The sequence below is a fragment of the Equus quagga genome, chromosome 3 (genome assembly GCF_021613505.1).
Source record: "Equus quagga isolate Etosha38 chromosome 3, UCLA_HA_Equagga_1.0, whole genome shotgun sequence".
Lineage (NCBI taxonomy): Eukaryota > Metazoa > Chordata > Mammalia > Perissodactyla > Equidae > Equus > Equus quagga.
Genome location: NC_060269.1, coordinates 118411859 through 118434338, shown reverse-complemented (window position 1 = coordinate 118434338; position 22480 = coordinate 118411859). Strand labels below are relative to the sequence as shown.

Below are 22480 nucleotides of genomic sequence, written 5' to 3'. Positions count from 1 at the left end.
TTGATACTGAAATAACTGAAAAGAAATAAAATGAGCAAGTATGTTATTCCAAATTTAACAGAAGAAGTATTTAGGTAGATATTTTGTTAAGAAGAGCCCGTCTAAGTAGAACTTTTTACTATTATCAAGAATACTTCATATCTCGTGATCTACAGTATTCAAAACATCCTCTTAAGGCAGATGAATAATAATCTAAAGAATAAGAAAGGGAACAGTTATTATATCAGTGCATAGAACTCCCACTAGCTTTAGTACTTGAATCCTAAAAATGGACACCAATAAATCCCAAAGAAGTTAATCTTAAAAACAAATAACTTTTCTCCTATAGACTACATGAGCAACCAGAAATTTCTAGGCATTCTAGCACCTACCTACTTATTCCATACAACATGGGAGAGAGAACAATGCTGCCCGGGCTTTTATATCCAGGCAACAGAGATGGCGGTAGGTGAGGAGTAACTCAAGCCACTAATAGCGCCTGAAATTCTCTAACAGATATAATTATACAATTATAATTCCTATAATTATGTAAGGTAAAGTTAATGCCCACTTTTTTTCCAAATCTCTCTTACAAAGCAGTGTGGTGTTTAAGAGTATGAACGTAATCATGAGACAGATCTGGGTTCAAGTATACTTATTGACTAGTTGTGTGAGCTTGGGCAAATAAGGAACTTCACTAAGCCTCAGCTTCTTCATAAGAAAAAGGTGAGAATTAAAAAGAGACCCTAGTTATCAAGTCGTAAAGATTACATGAGAGAGCATATGTAAAAATCTTAGCACAGTGCCTGACACACAGTCAGAGCTAACAGATACTAGGAAGTAACAGAAGTAATACTACCAGAAGCACTCCTAAAGGATTTCAGGCAAGAGCATACTTTAAAAGAAAACTCTATGATCCCTATGCATATAATTTATGTTTGAACGTTCTTAATGTCAATTTTTGGGAACTTATCTGTTACAAGCTAATCTCTTAGGAGATTCTCTTAATCATGGTGAGAAGGAAGTTCTCACTTACCTTGTCATTTACTACACTCTTCCCATCCCAAGCCCATCCTCTTTTGGTGAAGTAATTAACGGTTGCAAATTCAATTAGGGCAGAGAACACAAATGCATAACAAACAGCAATAAACCAGTCCATGGCAGTTGCATAAGCCACTTTGGGGAGAGAATTCCGAGCACTGATGCTTAGAGTTGTCATTGTTAGAACGGTTGTTACTCCTGCAGAAGAAAAGATAGGGACCAAAACCATCAACAGACACTAGCAGGATAGCATTGGAAATATTCTTTTTCTTAAAGCTACTTTCAGTGCCACTCCTATCCACTAAAAAAAAAAAAAAATACTGGCAGAACAGTGCAAAGTTAATTGTCATAAGTGGTTATTATAATTTGTGAAGTACTGACTCAAATGCTTTCAGTTTTCATTTTTGTTTGTATGAATCCTTTTTTTCTCTTCTTAAGTACTGGTGAGGTTAAAAAGACTGGTGGAGACTAAAGTAGAATTTCCTGAGGAAAGTAACTACTTTAAATTAACCTGTTGCCCATTAATATTAATTTTTAAAAAAATCCTACACAAAGCCTCACATTAATTTGTTCATCATTTATTTGAATCACGCTAAGCAATGGATCAAACATCCACACCAATGATCACAATGGAATTATGATTAAGAAGTTCTTCATTCTAAGTATGGCTGCCTAAGTAGGGAATTAATTCTGGATTGCCTGGCATCGTCAGTACATAATTTCTTTCACAGTGAAGCTTAGAATCTATAGAAAATAAAACAAGCAACTAAAACCAAAACATTGTAAAATGTAAATCATTCCTTCTAAGGAATATTTTACACCTTCGTTGATTTAAAAAATAGTCGAGTTCCTTTCATTGTAAAGCGTTTCTACCAGTTGTTAGGGAACTCACAATGGTTAAGTGAAGAGAAAACAACAATTCAGGAGGTAAGTTGTAATATCAGTAGTCAAAATGTCTACAATTACTTGCTTTATCAGAGATCCAACAGAAGTTTAATTATGTACATAGGGGATACATTAAATGAAAAGAGAATTAAAATGTTAAAGAAACGTTCATTCATATTTTTAAATTTTTTGTATTTTATTTTTTGCTTTTCCCTTAAAGTAGCTGTTTTTCTCATCCACAATAGTTAATAATTAAAAATAGCAATAATTCTATTTAATCATGAGAGAATACATCTAGGAATACGAAGGTAGTAGTAGGGATAAAAGCTAGAAAAATAAATTCAGTTCATCTGCTGCTCAGTCAATATTACAAAAAACACGTTTACAGAAATGCATTGCGCTTGCATGCATAAACTGAAAGGTTTTAGATTGTGAAGATATTTTCTTTTGAGAATTTGGTACAGGAGAATAACTAAATAAAATACAAGACAGATACACCCACACATACCCACAAACCACAACCATATCCTCATATATATATATATATATATATATATATATACACACACACACAATATATAAGCAAGCAAGTGACAAATCAATATATGAAAATGTATTTAACTTTGCTAGCAGTCAAGGAAATACAAACAAAGCGATGAGATGCCTTTTTAAAACAATACCATCAGCAAAACGTTAGCAAAACGTTAAAAGATTGATATTGTCCTGGTGTTGAGGATGACGTGGGGCAATGGACGTCCTCTTTAACAGGAATTACAAATTGGTGTTATATCTAAAACACTTTTGCTTAATCCAAGGTCATAAAGATTTAAACTTATGCTTTCTTCTAAGAATGTTATGTTTTCTTACACTTAGGTCTTTGGTCCATTTTGAGGGTAATTTTTGTGTATGGTATGAGGTAGGTGGCATCATTCATTCATTTGCATGTGGTTAGCCAGTATTATTTGTTGAAAAGACTTTTCCTTCCCCATTAAATTATCTTAGCACTATTGTTAAAATCAATTGACCATAGATAGATGTGTTTATTTCTGGACTCTCAATTCTGTTGCATTGGTCTATATGTCTGTCCTCATGCAATTTTCACATTGTTTGGATGACTGTAGCTTCAGGGTAAGTTGAAATCCAGAAGCTGGAGTTCTCTCACTTTCTTATTCTTTTTCAAGATTGTTTGGCTATTCAGGGTCCCTCACATTTCCATATGATTTTATGATCAGTTTGCCCATTTCTGCAAAAAACATTCATTGGAATTTTGATAGATATTGCATTGAATCTATTGTTTTGGACAGCATTGCCACCATAAATGTATTAAGTCTTCCAATCCCTGAACATGGTATACATATCCATTATAATTATTTTTACATGATTGTATTAATATAAGCTCCATTTACTTAGACTTTCCTTAATTTCTTTCAGAAATATTTTGTAGTTTTCAGTGTACAAATCTTTCATTTCCTTGGTTAAGTCAAGTCACAGGTATTTTTTACCATTTGGATACTAATGTAAATAGAATTGTTTTCTTAATTTCCTTTTCAGATTGTTCATTGCTAGTATACAGAAACACAATTGATTTTTTTGTGTTCAATTTGTACCCTACAACTTTGCTAAAGGTATTAGCTCTAATAGTTTTTATGTGGTTTACCATAAAAGGTTTTCTATATGTAAGATCATGTCATCTGCGAAAAGAGTTTTACTACTTGCTTTATACGTTGGATTCCTTTTATCTGTTTTTCTTGCTTAATTTCCCTGGCTAAAACTTGCAGTATAATGTTGAATAGAACTGGCAAAAGCAAATGTCCTTGTCTTGTTCCTGATGTTAGGGTTAAAGCTTCTAATCTTTAACTTCTAAATATGATGTTAGCTGTGAACTTTTCTAAGATCCATTTTATCAGGTTGAAGATGTGCTTTTCCATTGCCAGTTTTTCAAGTGTTTTTCTCATGAAAGTTGTTGGATTTTATCTTTCAGTGTCTATTGAGATGATTAAGTGTTTCTTCCATATTCCATAAATATGTTGTATTACATTGATTTATTTTTGCATGTTCAACCAACCTTGCATTCCTGGGATATATCACACCCGGTTATGTTATGTAATTCTTTTTATATGTGGCTGCTTTCAGTTTGCTAGTATTTTGTTGAGAGCATTTGCATCTATATTCACAAGGGATATTGATCTGTAATGGTTTTTTTTCTTTCTGATTTCTTTGTCTTCTTTTGATATCGTGGTCAAATGGCCCCATAGAATAAGTCAAGAAGTTTCCTCATCTACTTTTTCGGAGTTGGAGAAAAAATGGTGTTAATTCTTCTTTAAATATTTGGTAGATTCATCACCAAGCTATCTGGACTTGGGCCTATCTTGGAGTTCTTTTTCCAACTATTTCATTGAGATCACAATAGTTTATAACATTGTGTAATTTCAGGTGTGCATTCTTATTTATCAATTTCTGTATAGACTGCATTGTGCTCTGCACCACTAGTCTAATTTTTATCCGTCAACATACATATGTGCCCCTTTACCCCTTTCACCCACTACCCAGTAACCAATCCCTCTGGTACCACTAATCTCTTCTCTTTATCCACGTGTTTATCTTCCATATATGAGTAAAATCATGCAGTATTTGTCTTTCTCTGTGTGGCTTGGTTCACTAATATTATACCCTGAAGATCCATCCATGTTGTAAATGAGATGATTTTGTCTTTTTTGTGGCTGAATAGTATTCCATTGTATATATATGCCACATCTTCTTTATCCATTCATCTGTAGAAGGGCACGTGGGTTGCTTCCATGTTGGCTATTGTGAATAATGCTGCAACTAACATAGAGGTGCAGTAATCTCTTTGTATTATTGCTGTCAAGTTCTTTGGATAAATACCCAGTAGTGGCATAGCTGTATGACATGGTATTCCTATTTTTAATCTTTTGAGAAATCTCCACACTGTTTTCCACAGTGACTGCACCAGTTTACATTCCCACTAGCAGTGTATGAGGGTTCCCTTTTCTCCACAACCTCTCCAACATTTGTTATTTTTTGTCTTGGTAATTATAGCCATTTTTTGATCAGATTGTTCGTTTTTTTGTTGTTGAATTGAAGGAGATCTTTATATATTTTGGAAATTAACACCTTGTCAGATACATGATTTGTAAATATTTTTTCCCAGTTGGTGGGTTGTCTTTCTGTTTTGTTCATGGTTTCCTTTGTCTTGCAGAAGCTTTTCAGTTTGATGTAGTTCCATTTGTTAACTTTTTCTTTTTTTTCCCTTGCCTAAGAAGATATTGTATTCAAAAAGATGCTGCTAAGTCCGAAGTCAAAGAGTGCACTGCCTATATTTCCTTCTAGGAGTTTTATGGTTTCAGGTCTTACATTCAAATGTTTAATCATTTTGAATTAATTTTTGTGTACAGTGCAAGACAATGGCCTACTTTCACTCTTTTGCACATGGCCGTCCAGTTTTCCCAACACCATTTATTGAAGAGACTTTCCTGTCTCTATTGTATGCTCTTGGCTCCTTTGTTGTATAAAAACTGCCATAGAGGAGATAGTCCATTTTATGATAGCTTCTTATCTCCATTAGCCTAAGTAGGTTCCATCTCCTCCTCGTCCCCTTCTGAGTTACTGTTGTCACAAATTATTCTGTTTTGTGTTGTGAGTTTGTGACTAAGTTGAAGATTTATAGTTACTTCTAATGCTTTTTTTCCCTCTACCTTTTAAGGCATAATTAAGTATTTGCTACCCTGTTCTGAAAGAGAGCTGTAGTTTTCTAATTTTTTTCTGTCTATTTATCTCCTTGCTCAAAGCTTTGTAAACCTTTGCCCTTTTGTGCCAGGCATGAGGTCAACCTTGATAAATTCTTGTTGGGATGTCTAGTGATGACGAACTCCCTCACCTTTGGTTTATCTTGGAAAACTTTTATTTCTCCATTGTATTTGAAGGATAGTTTCACCGGATAGAGTATTCTTGGCTGAAAGATTTCGTCTTTCAGTATTTTGAATATATCATTCCATTCTCTCCTATCCTGTTAGATTTCTGCTGAGAAATCTGCTGAAATCCTGATAGGGGTTCCTTCGTAGTTTATTTTCTTCTGTCTTGCTGCCCTTAATATTTTTTCTTTGTCACAACTTTTGCCAGTTTTACTATTAAATGACTTGGAGAAGGTCTTTCAGCATTAATGTCATTAGGAGTGCTATTGGCTTCGTGTATTTGTAAGTCCAGTTCCTTCTACAGGTTTGGGAAGTTCTCAGCTATTATCTCTGTGAACAAGCTCTCTGCTCCTTTCTCTCTCTTCTCCCTCTATAATCCTTATGTTGATTTCTTCATTGAGTCAGTTATTTCTCAAACAATTCCTTCATTTTTTAAAAATCTTAGTTCTCTCTCTTCCTCCACCTGAAGTTTCCATATTTCTATTCTCTAAAATCACTATTTTTTTCTCCATAATGTCAGCTCTATTTTTAAGGATTCTAGATTATTTTTTATCTAATTGTGTTCTTCAGATCCAGAATTTCTGCTTGTCTTTTTTATAGTTTCAACCTTTTTGATGAAGTATTTCTTTTTTCTCATTAATTTTATTCCTGAGCTCATTGAATTGTCTTTCTGAGTTTTCTTGTAACTCATTGAGTTTCTTTATGACAGCTATTTTGAATTCTCTATTATTTAGATTCTAAATTTCTGTGACTTCAGGGTTGGATTGTGAAGACTTGTCATTTTGCTTCTGCTCTGAATTGTTGCTGTAGCTTCTCATGGTGCTTGGAACTAATCCTTTCCTGGTGCATCTTGGTAGTATCAGGCCACAGATTCCACCTGCTACTGCTGGGGGGAAGCATGAGCTGTGTTTCCGATCCCACCCCATATGCTGGAAGTTTTGAGGGCATGGTGCACACTCCCACTGGCTGGGAAAGTATCTGCATGTGGGCTCAGGGCTGCCACCACCTCTTTTTACAGTTGCACCAAGGTGTGTTCCCATTTGTTGGGATGCAGCAGTACTATAGGCACTCCTGGTGGCAGAGAAAGCATTTGCATGCACACAGATAGATCTGCTGCCACCTCTTTTTATGGTTGCACCAGCTGCTGTGCTTGGTGGGTGGGCCTTCTTTGCAGGATCCAAGCCTGGGCCACTCATTGGGACCGCAGCAGCATGATGGGCTCTCCCACTGCTCAGGAAAGCATTCGTGCTTGGGTTCAGGGCTGCCATAACCTCTTCTTACAATCACACCAAGGCACATTCTCACTTGCAGGACCACAGTAGCACTAGGTATGGTCCCAGCCAGAAAAGCATTCATGTGTGGTTGCAGTGCTGCCGGGGAAGGGTTGGGGAGTGCTCACCTCTCTCCACTACTTCCTGGGGGGCCAGTCCATCAACCTTCAGATGTATACCTGCATGGGTCTCTCAGGTGTCCTGTTGTGTTGTGTGAGTATCTTCCAATGGTCAATGAATGCCCATTTAGTTGTAGTTAAAAGAAGGAAAGATAAAGAGAACAGTCTGCTCTGCCATGTTGCTGACATCACTCTTCTTGATTTTTTTGATTACTCACTTCATAGCTTCAGTTATTATCGATTTAATCAGACTCGAGTCAGATTTGGTAATTTTTTGTTTCTAGGAATTGGTCCATTTATTCTAGGTTATATCATTTTTTGGTATACAATTGTTCAAAGAATTTCCCTATAATCTTTTTTTTATTTCTGTAAGATCAAGAGTAACATCTCCTCTGTTTTCCTGATTTTTAAATTTTGAGTCTTCTTTTTTTCTTGGTCAGTCTAGCCAAAGCCTCGTCAATTTTGTTGACCTTTAAAAAAACCAACTTACGGTTGTGTGTTGATTGGCTCTAGTATTATTTCTATTCTCTATTCCATTTATTTCTGCTCTAATTTTCATTAATTCCCTTCTTATTGCTGTTATTTTTCTAGTTGCAAGTTGGAAAACTAGGTTAATGATTTGAGATTTTTTAAAATTTGTTTTAGTGTAGGAGTTTACAGCTACAAATTTCTCTCTGAGAACTGCTTATGTGGTATCTCACAAGTTATGGTATGTTGTATTTTCATTTCCACTCATTGTAAAGTATTTTCTAATGTTCCTTATGATTTCTTCTTACAAGTTTCCTATTTAATTCCTACATATTTGTAAATTTTCAACATTTTTTCTGTTATTGATTTCTAATTTCACTCCACTGTGGTCAGAGAACATACGTTGTATGATCTCAATCTTTAAATTTATTGAGACTTGTTTTGTGACGTGATGTATTGTCTTCCTGGTGAATATTCTATGTACACACGAGAAGAATGTGCATTCTGCTTTTATTGAGTAGAGGGCTCTGTAGATGTCTGCTAGGTCTGATTGGCTTGTACTGTTGTTCAAGTCTTCTATTTCCTTGCTGATCTTCTGTCTACTTCTATCCATTATTGAAGATGAGGCTTTGAATTTCTGCAACTAATACTGTTGGACTGTTAATTTCTCCCTTCACTTTTGTCAGTTTATGATTCATGTATTTTTATGCTCTTTTGTTAGGTGCATATATTTTCATAATTGTTATATCTTCTTGATAGATTGACTCTTTTATCATTCTACAATGTCTTTCTTTGTCTCTTGTAACTTTCATTGTTTTAAGATCTATTTTGTCTATTATTAGTGTAGTGAATCAAGCTTTCTTTTGGTTATTGTTTGCATGGAATATCTTTTTCCATCCTTTTACTTTAAACTTATTTTCATCTTTCAATCTAAAGTGAGTTTCTTGTAGACGGTATATAGTTAGATCATGTTTTTGTTTTTGTTTTTTTATCCATTCTGCCAATCCTGAATTTTAATTAGTGAGTTTAATCCATTCCCATATAACATAATCACTGAGAAGTTACTTCTACCATTTTCCTATTTATTTTCTATATGTATTATATCTTTCTGTTGCTCAATTCCTTCACTACTTCCTTCTTTTTTAAGTAAATATTTTATAATGTATCATTTTAATTCCCTTGATGTTTCTTTTACTATACATGTTTGAGTTTTTTTCTTAGTGTTTGGCCTGGGGATTAAAATGTAAAACAATCTAGTTTAAATTAATAAAAACAAAATATCAATGGTATACAAAAACTTTGCTCCTTTATAGCTCCATCCCCCACTTTATGTTATTATCACAAATTACATCTTTACACATTGTGTCTATCAATATAGATGTACAGTTATTGCTTTGTGTAATTGTCTTTCAAATAAGGTAAGAAAAAAGGATTTGCAAACAAAAAAATATGTTTATACTGTATTTTATATTCACCTGTGTAGTTATCTTTACTGTCATTCTTTATTTCTTTCTGTGGATTTGAGTTACTGCTTACTGTCCTTTCAATTCAGCCTAAATCATTCTCTTTAGCATTTCTTATATGGCAGTTCTGCCAATGACAAAAGACACTCAGTTTTTCTTTATCTGTGAACATCTTAATTTTTGAAGGATAGTTTTGATGTATATAGAATTCTTGGTTGACAATCTTTTTCTTTAAACAGTTTGAATATAACATCACACTACCTTCTGGCTTCCATGGTTTCTGATGATTTGTTAGCTGTTTATCATATTGATGGTACTTTTTACATGAGGCATCACTTTTTTCTTGCTGGTTTCAAGATTCTGTCTGTCTTTGTCTTTGCTGTTTGATTCCAATGTGTCTAGTTGTAGATTTCTTGGATTTATTCTGTATCTAGTTTATTGAGCTCTTGGATGTGTTGACTAGTCTTTTTCATTAAGTTTGACAGTTTGGGGCCATTATTTCTTTAAATATTTTTTTTACCTTTCTCTCTCCCCTCTCCTTCTGTGACGACCATTATACATTTATTGACATTCTTGATAATGTACCTTAGGGCTTTTAGGCTCTGATTTTTTTTTCCTCATTTTTTTTTCTTTCTGTTCTTCATACTCAATAATCTTAACCATCCTTTCTCTGTGTTCACTATTTCCTTCTTCTGACTGCTTGAATCTGCTGTTAAGCTCCTCTAGTGAATTTTTAATTTCAGTTATGCTGTTTTTGAACTATGGAATTTCTTTTTGTTTTCTTTTTATAACTTCTATCTATTGCTATTTTCTACTTAGATGTCATTTTTACACTTGCCTTTTATTCTGTAGACATGGTTTCCTTTAGCTCTTCTATTTTATGTAATATAACTTATTTAAAACGTCCATCTACTTATTCTAATACCTGAGCTTCCTTAGGTATAGTTTCTACTGAATCTCTCTCTTTTTTTTTTTCTGTGAATGGGCTATACCTTCTTTTTTTATTTGTATGCTTCATATTTTCTGTTGTAAACTGAATATTTTGAATATTGTAATGTGGCAATTCTGAAAATCATATTCTTTCCCTTTCCAGGGTTTGCTGTCAATTGCTGCTTGTTGCATTTGTTGTTTGTTTTGTGACTTTTCTTAACTAATTCTGTAAAGTCTGTATTATGTTTGTTTTGGGCCACTGAAGTCTCTATTTTCTTAGCTTAGTGGTTATCTAATGATTTGATAGTTTTCCTTAAATACCTGGAACCAAAACATTCTCTGTCTTTGCCAAGTTACTCTGTGTGCAGGTTGGGTTATGTCTTCAAGATTCAGCCAGGCAGTTTACAGCTCTGACTTAGCATCCACTTCCTGCATGTGTAGAGCCTCAAGGCCAATCAGAGATTACACCTTAAGATTTCTCAGGTCTTTTCTGAGTATTCACATAGCTTTCTGTATGCATGTGGCCTTCCAGATTCCAAGTAACATGTCAGTGCATTTCAAATTACTTGTGTACAATCAATTCCTCAGCCTCTCATCTCAAATTTTTAGTTAGCTCATTGTTTGCCCCAAATGTTGTCTACTGCTTCAAACAGAAGCAACTAAAACATGTTCCTGTAAACACTTTCAGTGGCATCCCCCAGGTAATGGCTTTGGCACTAGGGGAGTTCTGAGTCAGGTGAAATAAAGACAAGGTTTTTGAGAGAGTCTTCCAGGTTGCCACCATACAGATGAAGTGTTGATAATTTTTTTGAATGAGCTCTGTTTTCTTCCCTCTGGTATCAAGAATTCAGGCTATTAATTTCAAGGATACCACTCAGCTAGGGAGTGGGGATGTGACCATGGTAAATTGCAACACCACAAATGTTACTGTTCTTTCAAAAATTCAGCCATTTTTTTCTTCAACGTGTCCCTATGGTTGCTGCATGCCTTTGGTTAATTTCCAAAGTTCTGAAAAAGTTAGCTTTGACACTTTTACCATTTTTATTCAATGCTTTTATGAAGGTATGGGATTTTGGAATTTCTTAAACCATCATTTTTGTTTATGTCACTTTTAACATTTTGAATGGGTCTACCCTGAGACCTGGCAATTCCTCTTCTACATAAGGCAGAACAGTAAAAAATACTAGTTAATAGCATGGCTATGTCCTGAGAAGGCGTTATAGTCAGATTGCCTAGGTTTGAATCCTGGCTCCACTACTTGCTTCCTCTGTGTTTTTAAGCATGTTATTCAACTACTCTCACTACTTTACTCTGCTACAAAGTGGAATTATACACTGTATCTACTGTAGAAGGATGTTTTGAAGGGTAAGTCTGCACTTAGCACAAAGCCTGGCACACTATATGTATTCAGTAAATGTTAGTTATTTTAATTCTTATTTTTGTTGTTATTACTACTACTATTATCAGAAATCTATCTTACTGAAAAGACAGTAGAAAAATTTACAGTAATAAGTGATACACAAGGCTCTTCACATGAACACTTCTTGTAAAAGTAAAAAAGTGCCAATACTGGCATATTCATTGATTGGAAAATAGTTTAATAAATTGTCGGATACCCAAACTAATAATACCACAACAAATATTACAAAGCATAAAGGAAGACCATGCATTGACTGCAAATATATCTACAATACATTTTGCTTATAAATACCACAACAAATATTACAAAGCATAAAGGAAGACCATGCATTGACTGCAAATATATCTACAATACATTTTGCTTATAAATATATCATGTTTCAATTTTCAAAAATATATGCACTTGGATTTGTGTATCAATATAGATATACCTGCATGAACTTGGTAAACAAAAAATCAAAAAGGACGCTGACTTTCTGTTACCACTTTGGGAGAGAAGGTAGTATGTGTTTTGATGGATGAAATAGAAAGTGGATTGTGACTAATTTTTTATTGTTTTACTTCGTATTTTAGCAGAAAAACGTGAAAGGATAAAATCTGTAAGGATACAATCTAAGATGGTAATATGAGTTACTTTTGGGAATTAACATTGAAGGGAATACATTTTTTTTTATTTTTCTTTTTTTTCCCCCTGCAGTAAACCTGCTCTGCTTTTGTGTTAAGAAAAAAAATACAAATTTTTTTTATCTAAACAAGGGATACTTGATGACATTTATCATTTCCAATTCAAGTGTGACTTCTTGGGAACAACTGATGGATACGTGAATGCTAACTAATTTAAAGAAAACCTAGAAAAAAACCACAAGTTCAAATTTTGGCAAACCACAAATTCAACTATGATTCTAAGTCCACAGCGCTAGTGTAAAATTAGATCTGGGTCTAGTCATACAAACCAATAAAACGTCACAGCGATTTTAATATGAATCTACTATGAGGCTATTTTTCACCATATTCAAATCTTTTCCTTATCTAAATTTTATTTTCTTTCATTTGATTTTGGAAACTTGATAGTAAAATTGTTAACACTGACTGTAAGTGCCTTCCTCCTTCCCTCCCTCCCTTCCTTTTTTTCTTTTCACCGCAAGGATAAGATTCTCATATGCCAGCTTTTCTACCTGCTAGCTGAGCCTCACCTGGTCTGATTACACTCTAAAAAGAAGAGCTGGGCATTAAATAAAGAGATGCACTCACTTGGAAAGGTCACAAAACCTCCACATGCGCATCTCCCAACAATGGGCATTTTTCTATACCTAGTAGGGTCTCCATAAATGAATGTTCCCACAACATTTCTTTAACACACTCTTTCTTCCCTTGTTGCCTTTGTGTGACCACCATAACTCACTACTTCTTTGCAAGGCTGAAGTTTCTTTTTCAGTAAAATAAAAGACAAGTATCTTAAAGTGCTCTTAATACAAAAATCTTATGTATATATTTGAAATATATGTGATCATTCCTCATACAAAGACAATATCTAACAGATAACTCTCTTATATTCTGGTTTTATTCTATGCAATATTTCTTATTTCAAGGTGTAGGTGAGCAACTCATAGTAATTTCAACTTCATAGTTCATAGTAGCTGAAACTTCAACTCAGAGTAGCTGAGCAAATGGTATCAAAGTAAATGAATGTTAAGTGTTGGGTAAAAATATGCACCGAAAGAAGAAAATCAAATCAGGGGAAGTGATTCGAGCACAGAGACTGACACTGTGGGCGCCACGGCCAGATGCCTGAGTTCTAATCTTGGGACCCTGGGGAAGTTCCCCAGCCTCCCTGTACCAGAGTTTCCTCATTTGTAAAGTGGGGATTAAAAATAGTGTTTTCCCAGAGTGTTGTTATAGTGACCAAATGAGTTACTGCATATAAAGCAGTGTCTCTATAATAAAGATACCGCAGTGAGTGTGTGAAAAAAATATCACCCTGCAAGCAAAGTCAAGACAGATTTAAATCAGAAAAACAAAACAAAATCCTTCTTTAGACCTGTATGCTAATCAAACGTTTGGTGTGAGCGTTTGTAGCTGGAGTGTGCAGTGTAAGTCAGGAAAGAAAAGTCTCAGAAACTCCATGATACAACAGAAATACAAAATTGTTTGATACCACCTGCTGGTTACTGCTAGAAATGGTAGAAATAACAGACATTTGATAACAAAAGGGTTTTTTCCCACTTCAGTCCACTGGGCAAAGCAATAATTCCCCTACTCCAAAAAAAAAATAACATTTACAAATACAACATAACTGTACTATAAAAGGTTGCAATTTTATTTCATTTTTAAAGTTGCCATTTTAACTTCTAACTGTACTACCTCTGAGTGATAAAAACATTGTAACTTCTATATATTAGAGACAGAAATTGGAACTTTGATAACATATCTTTGCCACAAAACCTAATTAAACTTGAATTTCACTAATTTAAGATCTGTGAGAATTCAGAAACTATTGATTATGATCTAGAAGAAAATGTTTCAAAGGTTTATTACAGCGTGGACAACACGGTGAGGGATTGCAAATTTTTCTCTTTGCTTACCTGAATATATCATGGGTTTAGTAAATCCAAAACTCATATCCCTTTCCCCAAACTCTTTTCTACCTGAAGTCCTTTACTCAGTGAAAGGCTCCCATTAGCTAAATGAAGCCACTTTCACATTCCACGTTGAAGTTGCAGTGACAGGAATATTTTGTCAGTCTGGGCAATTTGTCAATCTGGGCAACGTACTGTTTCCTCTATCTAGAATCTTTTCCTAAGAGGTAACAACCCATCCTCTTTCTTATTTAGCTAACGCCTATTCCTTCTCTTAATAAATTATTGAGTACCTACGAACTGCTAGATAGTTTTGCAGGCACCAGGAACAAACCAAACAAAATAGCAAAGATTACTGCACCCAAGGAGTGCACATTCTACTAATGCTGCAGTCCCACAGCTGAGTCTGTCCCTTCTGTAGATTTTTGTCCCTAAAGGCACGTATAACTTGGTCCTATGCATACTTCTATCAGATCATGTCCTTTCTGGATTTTCTGTTGGTTTACATGATTGTATACCCCAATAAACTATATGGATTAGAGCTTGTTTGTCTTCTTCCCAAAATGTTAAAGGGTGACTAGCGAAGGGTAAGAGGCCACTGAATAATTTTTAAATGAATTAGTAAATATTTATTGAAACTACTCCCCCTATGGTCTGTAATAGATAAGCATTGATTTATTAGGATAATTACAAGAAATATATTCCTTCTTTCATAAAGCAAGCATACATTTAGTTCCCAATTTATGTTGGACACTGTGGAGCTGTGAATGGAATGTAAGCAAAATAAACTGTCTAAGAGATTTTTTTTTTTTAAAGAGCATAAAGTAACCTAACATTACAACTGGGCAAGGTCTATGATGAACTGCAACCAGGTGATCTATGCAGACTGGGAAATTGGGTTAGGCTTCCCTAAAGAAATCAGGAGAAAAGGTAAAGGGGTCACCAGACAAGGGAAGATACTAGACTGAGGAAAGAAGATGCACAGAAGCCCAGAGATGGGGGAAACATGGCTTTTAAGAGGAATAGAGAGATGTCTGCAAGGTGGCAAGGGGAGGGACAAGGGTTTCATGGACAATGAGGCCAGACAGGAAGGCAGGAGCCAGACTATTCAGGGTCTGTTTGATGGTGTCAAGGCGATAAAAGTTCTTGTCAAGAGCAGTGGGAAACCATTATAGAGTTCGTTTGAAACAGGGTAGTGACATGGTCAGTATTTCTTGTTTCAAAGAGATTGCTTTGGTTGGTGTTCCTCTATAGTTAAGGTGGCTATTTTCTTCTCTAGTTTTTCCAACATTTTCTCTTTGTCTTTGGTTTACTGAGTCTGAATACGACACGACCAGGTATGTTTTTTTTGTTTTTTATTTTTGTTTTGTATATATCCTTCTTGGTGTTCTCTGAGCTTTCTGGATCTATGTTTCGGTCATTAATATTTGGAAAGTTCTCAGCAACTATTACCCCAAATATTTTTTTCTGCTCTGTTCTCACTTTTTCTTATGATAGTCCAATTATGAGTGTGTTATACTTGTTGAAATTGTAGCACACTTCCCAGATGTTTTGTGCTGTTTTCTTGTTGTTTATTCAATTATTTTTTCCTGCTTGAATTTCAATTTGGGAACTTTCTAATGGTCTATATACAAGCTCACTGATTCATTCCTCACTGTGTTGAGTTTTTTGATGACCCATGAAAGGCATTCTCCATTTCTGTTACTGGGTTTTTTATTTCTATCCTTCTTTTTGATTCATAGAGTTCCCATCTCTCTGCTTACATTACTGATCTCCCCTTGCATGTCGTTTACTTTTTCCAGTAGAGACATTAACATATTAATTATAGTTATTTAAAAATTCCTTGTCTAATAATGCCAACACCTGCATCATATCTGAGTCTGGTTCTGTTGTTTGTCTTTTCTCTTTCAACTGTGTTTTGGTTTTGGGTTTTTACTTTTCCTTTTGGCATGCCTTCTAATTTTTATCCTCCCTGTTGTATTGAGGTAACTGACATACATCACTGATAAGTTTTTCTTGAAAGATGACTCTGTTGATTTGGATAATAGGAACTGAGATAAACAGCCCTTTAGTGGAGGCTTCATGTTAATCTGGCCAGAAGCTGGGGTGTGTTTAAGTTTTGCTGTAGCTATGGGTGCCACAGCAGTTAAGTTCCTTTCATGTTATTGCTGTGGCTTCTCTTCTGACTTTGAACTTGCTAACAAACTCCTCCTCCCAAAGAGTCTGTGTCTTCAGCTCTTTCTGCTGTAAGCTACTGCTATTGGACTGGAGCCTTACTGGTGTGGTGGTAAGGTGTACAGGAGGGGGACCGTTCCATAATCCTATGATTAAATCTCAGGCTTCCAGGAGGCTTGTGTCTCAGGCTGTAAACTTCATGAGTGTTTCTCCACTAGTACAACTTTATCCCTCATTATCTTTGCTCCCTTCACTGGCTGCAGCATGCCTAATCTATTTCCTTGAAGCTCTGATCTCTGTTGACAGAGTTTTGTTGCTGCATACACCCGGAGGTGAGAGAGTAAGGCTGGGGGGCTGGAGTGGGAGGGATGCCCTTCTGTCAGCTGGGATGAGGCTGTAGCTAAGTCCCTACACTCTTTGCTATGGAGAAGGCTCTGGGTGTATATCAGGATGATTCCTCTTCCTTGCCCCTTCCCCTGCCATAGTCAGGAAGGGATATTTCGCAGATCTTTACCTTGGGAATCTGGTGGGCAAAGCCCATGAGACTGTGGCCTTAAGAATGTCTCCCTCTCACACTAGGACACAGTCTCTACCAGTGTATGGTGCTTCAGCAGCATCTCTTCCAGGTAAAAAAAAATCCTTAGCTGTGTGTCTCTGAATGTGCCTGCCTCTTCACAGTTTGGGATGGCACTTTTCCTGTCACTGCAATTCTCTTACGAATGCAATAAAAGTCTTTAATTTTCAGTTTGTTCAGCGTTTTCCTGTTGTAAGGATGGGAGTGACAACTTGCCAGCTCTTCACATGTCAGCGCTGAAACCTGAAGCTTAGTGCCTCGATTTTAATACATGAGGTTTATAACTTCTCATGTTCTTACTCCAATGTCTATTTATTTTCTTCTTCTGGATTTATGGTTGTGTTCTGGACAGCTGAATTTGATAGATAATCAGAAAAACTGGGTAATACTTAGCAAGAAAATGAATCAATATATAACATAGGCAACCTTCTGGAAGTAAAGAATGAACGGATAGCAGCAGATGACTGAGAGTCAACAAGGCAACTTCACAAATCTCTGAATTTGGCTAACGTAATTAAATTTGAAACACAGATGCTCCAACTGTTCACTGTGTTCCTGCTAACTGAATCTTAAAAGGTGAACTTTGAAAGCATATAAAAATTAATTTAAATGAATTATAACAGAATCTCAGAGTATCGTTATAATATCGTCATGACTACACCATTTTAAAATAATTTGTTAAAAACAGAAAAATTCAAGAAATCAACCAAATTTTTAATTCAGATGTATGTACTTGATTTATTTAATTAGCTTGTCTGATATTTTTCTCCCACTAACTGGCTTGATTATACTTTCGGCAAAAACATGACCTATAAAATTTGGCCAAATTACTTAACGCTTTTACCACGGGCATAAGCAAAATCGTATTTTAAGATTGAAAGTAGGAAGGAAATTCAGACAGTAATGTTACTGATAGTAATTTAACATCTATGCACACTAGCTGTTAAATTAGTAAGATGTTAAAAATCTTCATGGATACAGACGGAAATTTATTTGCAATCAGTATGAATGTGAAAGTGCATACACATATGCACATGAATATTCAGGAACTCTGGGGAATCAGTGGTGGAGCCTCAAACTGTGAGGATCAGTTAATATTCCAAATCTGGGTTGAGTGCTCATTGCATGTCATCAGAGAGCACCGTGCATATTCACAGAACATACCGTATCATAATATATGCAACTGTTTACCTGGCCATTTCCTCAAACAGATTGTACTTCTGTGAGGGTAGGAGGGACCATATCAATCTCATTTACTTTGTATCTACAAGGCCTAGCACAGTGCCTGGCACATATTTTTGAATTGAATGAATGAATTAATATAGTTTAGGAAGCAAATACACCTATTTATGCAGATACAGACACAGAAATGACAGCGCATTTTTGTGTGTTTGAGGTTAAATATGTATATACACAAAAATAGCCTGATGCTAGCTATTTTTTCCAAAATTCAATGACTAGGGAAATGGGTGCCTTTGAAGATTTGGGATTAAAAATATGTATGATCATTGTAAGTTTTTAAATTAACATTTTATATGCTTAATAAGCCTATTCAAAATTTGATCTATGTAATCTTTATATATATAATATGTGTATATAGTACATAATGTATATTTAGTATATAGTTATATATAACAAATATAGTTGTGTATATAATACTACCTATATATAACAAATAGTTCTATATATATGCCCATATAACACAGAGTTATAGTTAAGTATTAAAAAGGCATTAAGCTAAGCACCAACTAAAGACTATTCTCTGGAGTGATCAGTAGGAAAGCAGACAAGATTCGATGAAGTCTTCCCCCCACCGCTCTCTCACTTAACAACTGTGGCACAAGACACCCAAAGGTAGGATGGTTTTAGTATCAGAGGTCTAGGCTTCCTCTTTCTTATTTCTCTGCCATTTTTAACATATTGTCCATGATCCTGAAGCTCAGGTGGGCTTTCCAACACTTGGTCTACATTCCAGCAAAGAGAAGGGAAGAGGAGGACAGGCACATTCTTTCACTTTAAGGGCATGTTCCCAAGAAGAAGGTCACATCTGGAAATTATACACCTAATTTTTACTCATATGTCTTTGAAAATTAGTCATACAGCCACATCTGGCATAAGGGAGGCAGAGAAACATAGTCTTGACTTGACGTACACAGTTAGAAGCAAGACTTTTATTGTTCTGTAAGTTATTAGGAGGCAACTAATCATCTCTGACACAGGGAGGCCTGTGATTGTCTGATACAGACTGTGTAAATTGGTTGAATATTTGGGAGATGAAGAAAAGAGTGTTTTATATTGACCTTCTAAAATACCAAACTAGCTAATAAATAAAACAAAACTCAACAAACACACATTGTCCTCCTGCAAGCCATTCCAATGTGCTCCCTATGCAAACGCAGCTTCAAGACAGTCCCAAGTCCTACTTCCAAACAGTTTGGTCCCATCTAAACAGGGATTCTTGAGTTACTACGATTCCATGCACATTCTATCTTTTGACCACTCTTCTTTTGTTCTCTTCGTAGGCTGTTATTCACCACTAGTCGCTTAATTGTTCATATTCCACAAAGTAACATACCGCTCTTCTATTCTTCTTACTTTACCGCCCTCTCTGGACATTTTCATTTACTCTCATTTCTTAACCTGCTCCCATATGAAGAAGATCTTCAAAGATGTATCTTATGAGCTCCCGTGTCAAATAACTGACCATCTTCTTGATATCTCCACGTGGACTCAATAAAAATTTATTGAGCCTCCTATATGACATTCTTTTTTTATTAAAACTATATGCCTGTCACTTTGTCAGACATGAGTATATGAAAAACAAGAATTACATGCTCTGGGAAAATAAAATCTATTGGAAGATGCTGATAATTGATAGGCAAGTTACACAGACAGTATAATAGGTGATGGAGAAGGTATGGGGTGTTCTGAGACTATCTAAAGGGTACCAAGATCTTGAAGTCAGAGAAGGCTTTCTAGAGGAAGTGATATACAAAAGGAAATTTGAAGAGTCTGGGAAATATGTTCAATGAAGACACAGCATGTTCCTAGGTCTCATGTAGGTCAACAGCAAAAGGTAGACTCACAATAGGTCAGGGTGGGGAGGCCTCATGAAGGTCTCATAATCATGGGGATGGTTTCAGTCAATGGCTACAACGTAGAGTCATGGAAAGGTTTCATGCAGAAGAGAGTTTTCTAACTAGATTTGAGTTTTAGAAAGATCACCTTTGTCACACTGTGTAGAACAGAACCAAGAAAGGTAAGACAGTACATCCGACAGAGTATGAATCCCACAGAAATCTCAAATTTAAAACATTCATTATTGAGTCTATAGTCTAAACCAAAATCTATTTAGTCATCCCTAATTCTCCATTGTAGGGGGTAACATTACATTTCTCTAGTCACTCAGTTAGAAATCTAGAAGTATTCTGCAATGCCTATATGTCTCTCCCTTTCAGATTCATCACATCCTGCATATTCTCCCTCCATAGCATCCCTCAAATCTATAACTCCCCCTCCACCAATACTCATTGTCCTATTTTAGGCCATCATTACTTCTCACCCAGATGATGTCTATTATCTCTTAACTAGTCACCCTGTATCACTCATACAATTTCAATATATTTATAAAATATTCTCTATAATAGTCTTCCCCAAACTCAAATACATCAAACATTCCCTTGCTAAAACACTCTTCAAGCAGTTTCCATGGCTTTAGCGTCAGATGTAAGGCTGTACGTGAAGTGTCCTCTGTCCGTCTAACCATCCTTACAAACAAATGAATCCCAGGCCTGAGATACACCATCAATAATTTGTTGTTTTCCATATGCTCCGTGTTGCTTTTGACAATTGTGTACCCTCTGCTTAGAAAATGGCCTTTTCCATTATGCTAATTTGCAAGGCTTGACTTGATTCTTCTTCCCTTTGGGCTTCTCTGACTTCTTCAGATATAATTGCTTCCTTCTTTTTGCCCTTGGCTTATTTTGGAATATTTCTTTCCTGGCATCTATGATCCTTGACTTCACTTATTTATTTACATGTCTCTCTCACTCCTGTGCACTCTGAGCAGCTTGTGGGTATGTGGCTCTTCGTGTCTTTTTAAAATGCTGCCATCTAACTCATATTCTGGCAACAGTAAATACTCATCTGTTGGTTCACAGAATGAAAAAATTAATTTAAAAAACTGTGAACAGTAACACTGGGGGACCATACTTACAGATTCTATAAGAAGAAATATACAAGTTAAGAATCTAGTAAGCTTTAGAATAAAACAGTGGGTTAATCACAGCATCATAATATAAATGTGATATAAAATATTACAAATTGATGTCTTTTGCACATAAATCTCATTTTCTTACATTACTCTAGATAGGATTATAAAAAGTATCACTTAGAAGTACCTACTATATGCCGTGTTCTATCATCAGAACTTTTCATGTACTAATTTGTTTAATCCTCATAACAACCCTGTGAGTTAGGCATTATTATTGCCCTCATTTATAGATGAGGAAACCGAGGCTAAGTAAGCCTTGCTGAAGATCATGCTGTTAGCAAGTAGTAGAAGTGGGATACAAACCCAGGCACTCCTCACTATCTCATACTGGCTATTCCTTTTCAACGCCAATTATATGTCCATATCATATATTTTTCAATATCATGCATCTTATCCTTGCATTTTACTGCTGCATCCCCTTATACATTGTAAATTTATATTACACATTCAAGTGTTTAAATTGCTTGCACAGAGACTATGGAGGCTATGCACGGAGACAAATGTGCACTACAAACAGGCAAGGATTTGAATTCTGCTTCTGCCACAGCCAGTATGTGACTTTGCTAAGCTTCAACCCCTCCCCCAATCTGCAAAATGGAAATGAAATTTTTTCAGGTCGTTGGAAGGATAAAGCATGAGGACATATGCCTACTATACAGAATTGCCCAACAGATGTTAAATTCTCCCTTCTCTCTGTCTCTCTCTGCCTCTGAGCCTCAGTGATTTTATCTCTAAAGTGGGAATTATAAAACACATCTTATAGACTTGAACCTTAAATAATATATGCAAATGTCTTATATGGAACATGTCAATGAAAGGGCACTATGGCTTCTGTGTTATTTCTGGGCCCCCAAAGTGTGGATAAAGCAACTCAGAATCCAAACCAAGGATGCAAGAGTCCCAGCTAGTGGTGGTTTAAGAAAAATCAAAGGACACTTAGGGATTGCACTGCCTTGCACCAGATTCCCCTCCCTTCTTCCGTTGTTCCAAGAATGGCTGAAATGTTTTCAGAGTGGATATACATATTTTTGGTCTCAAATCCATCGTCGTTATGACTAAACTACTGTGTACCTAGATTTCTTAAAGGATATGATTCAGCTCCTTAATTAAGCATAATTTGATAGCCTGAAGTTATCAAATATATTCAGCAGTGCCATTATGACTTAAGACCAATCTCTTGCAAGAACTATCCATCAATCATAATCTATTACATTTGAGAGGTGACTTCCAAGAAATCTAGCCTGGTTCACATCTAATCTCAAATTAAATCAGGAATGAGGTGGAAGTTCTGGAATAAGGTAATGTTGAATCTGAAAATGGTTGGATACAACCTGCCATGGATACCACTCTGGGGACCCCTACACCTCCGCTCCGT

General features: G+C 35.6%; 1 protein-coding gene across 1 annotated transcript in view; it reads right to left on the bottom strand.

The window, feature by feature from the left end:
• LOC124237449 (gamma-aminobutyric acid receptor subunit alpha-2) overlaps positions 1-22480 on the bottom strand; it is a 127189-nt gene that overhangs the window by 10716 nt on the left and 93993 nt on the right. The window contains exon 9 of the mRNA XM_046657075.1: positions 1016-1218. Within this exon, the coding sequence (XP_046513031.1) occupies positions 1016-1218 (203 nt within the window). The remainder of the gene's footprint in view (positions 1-1015; positions 1219-22480) is intronic.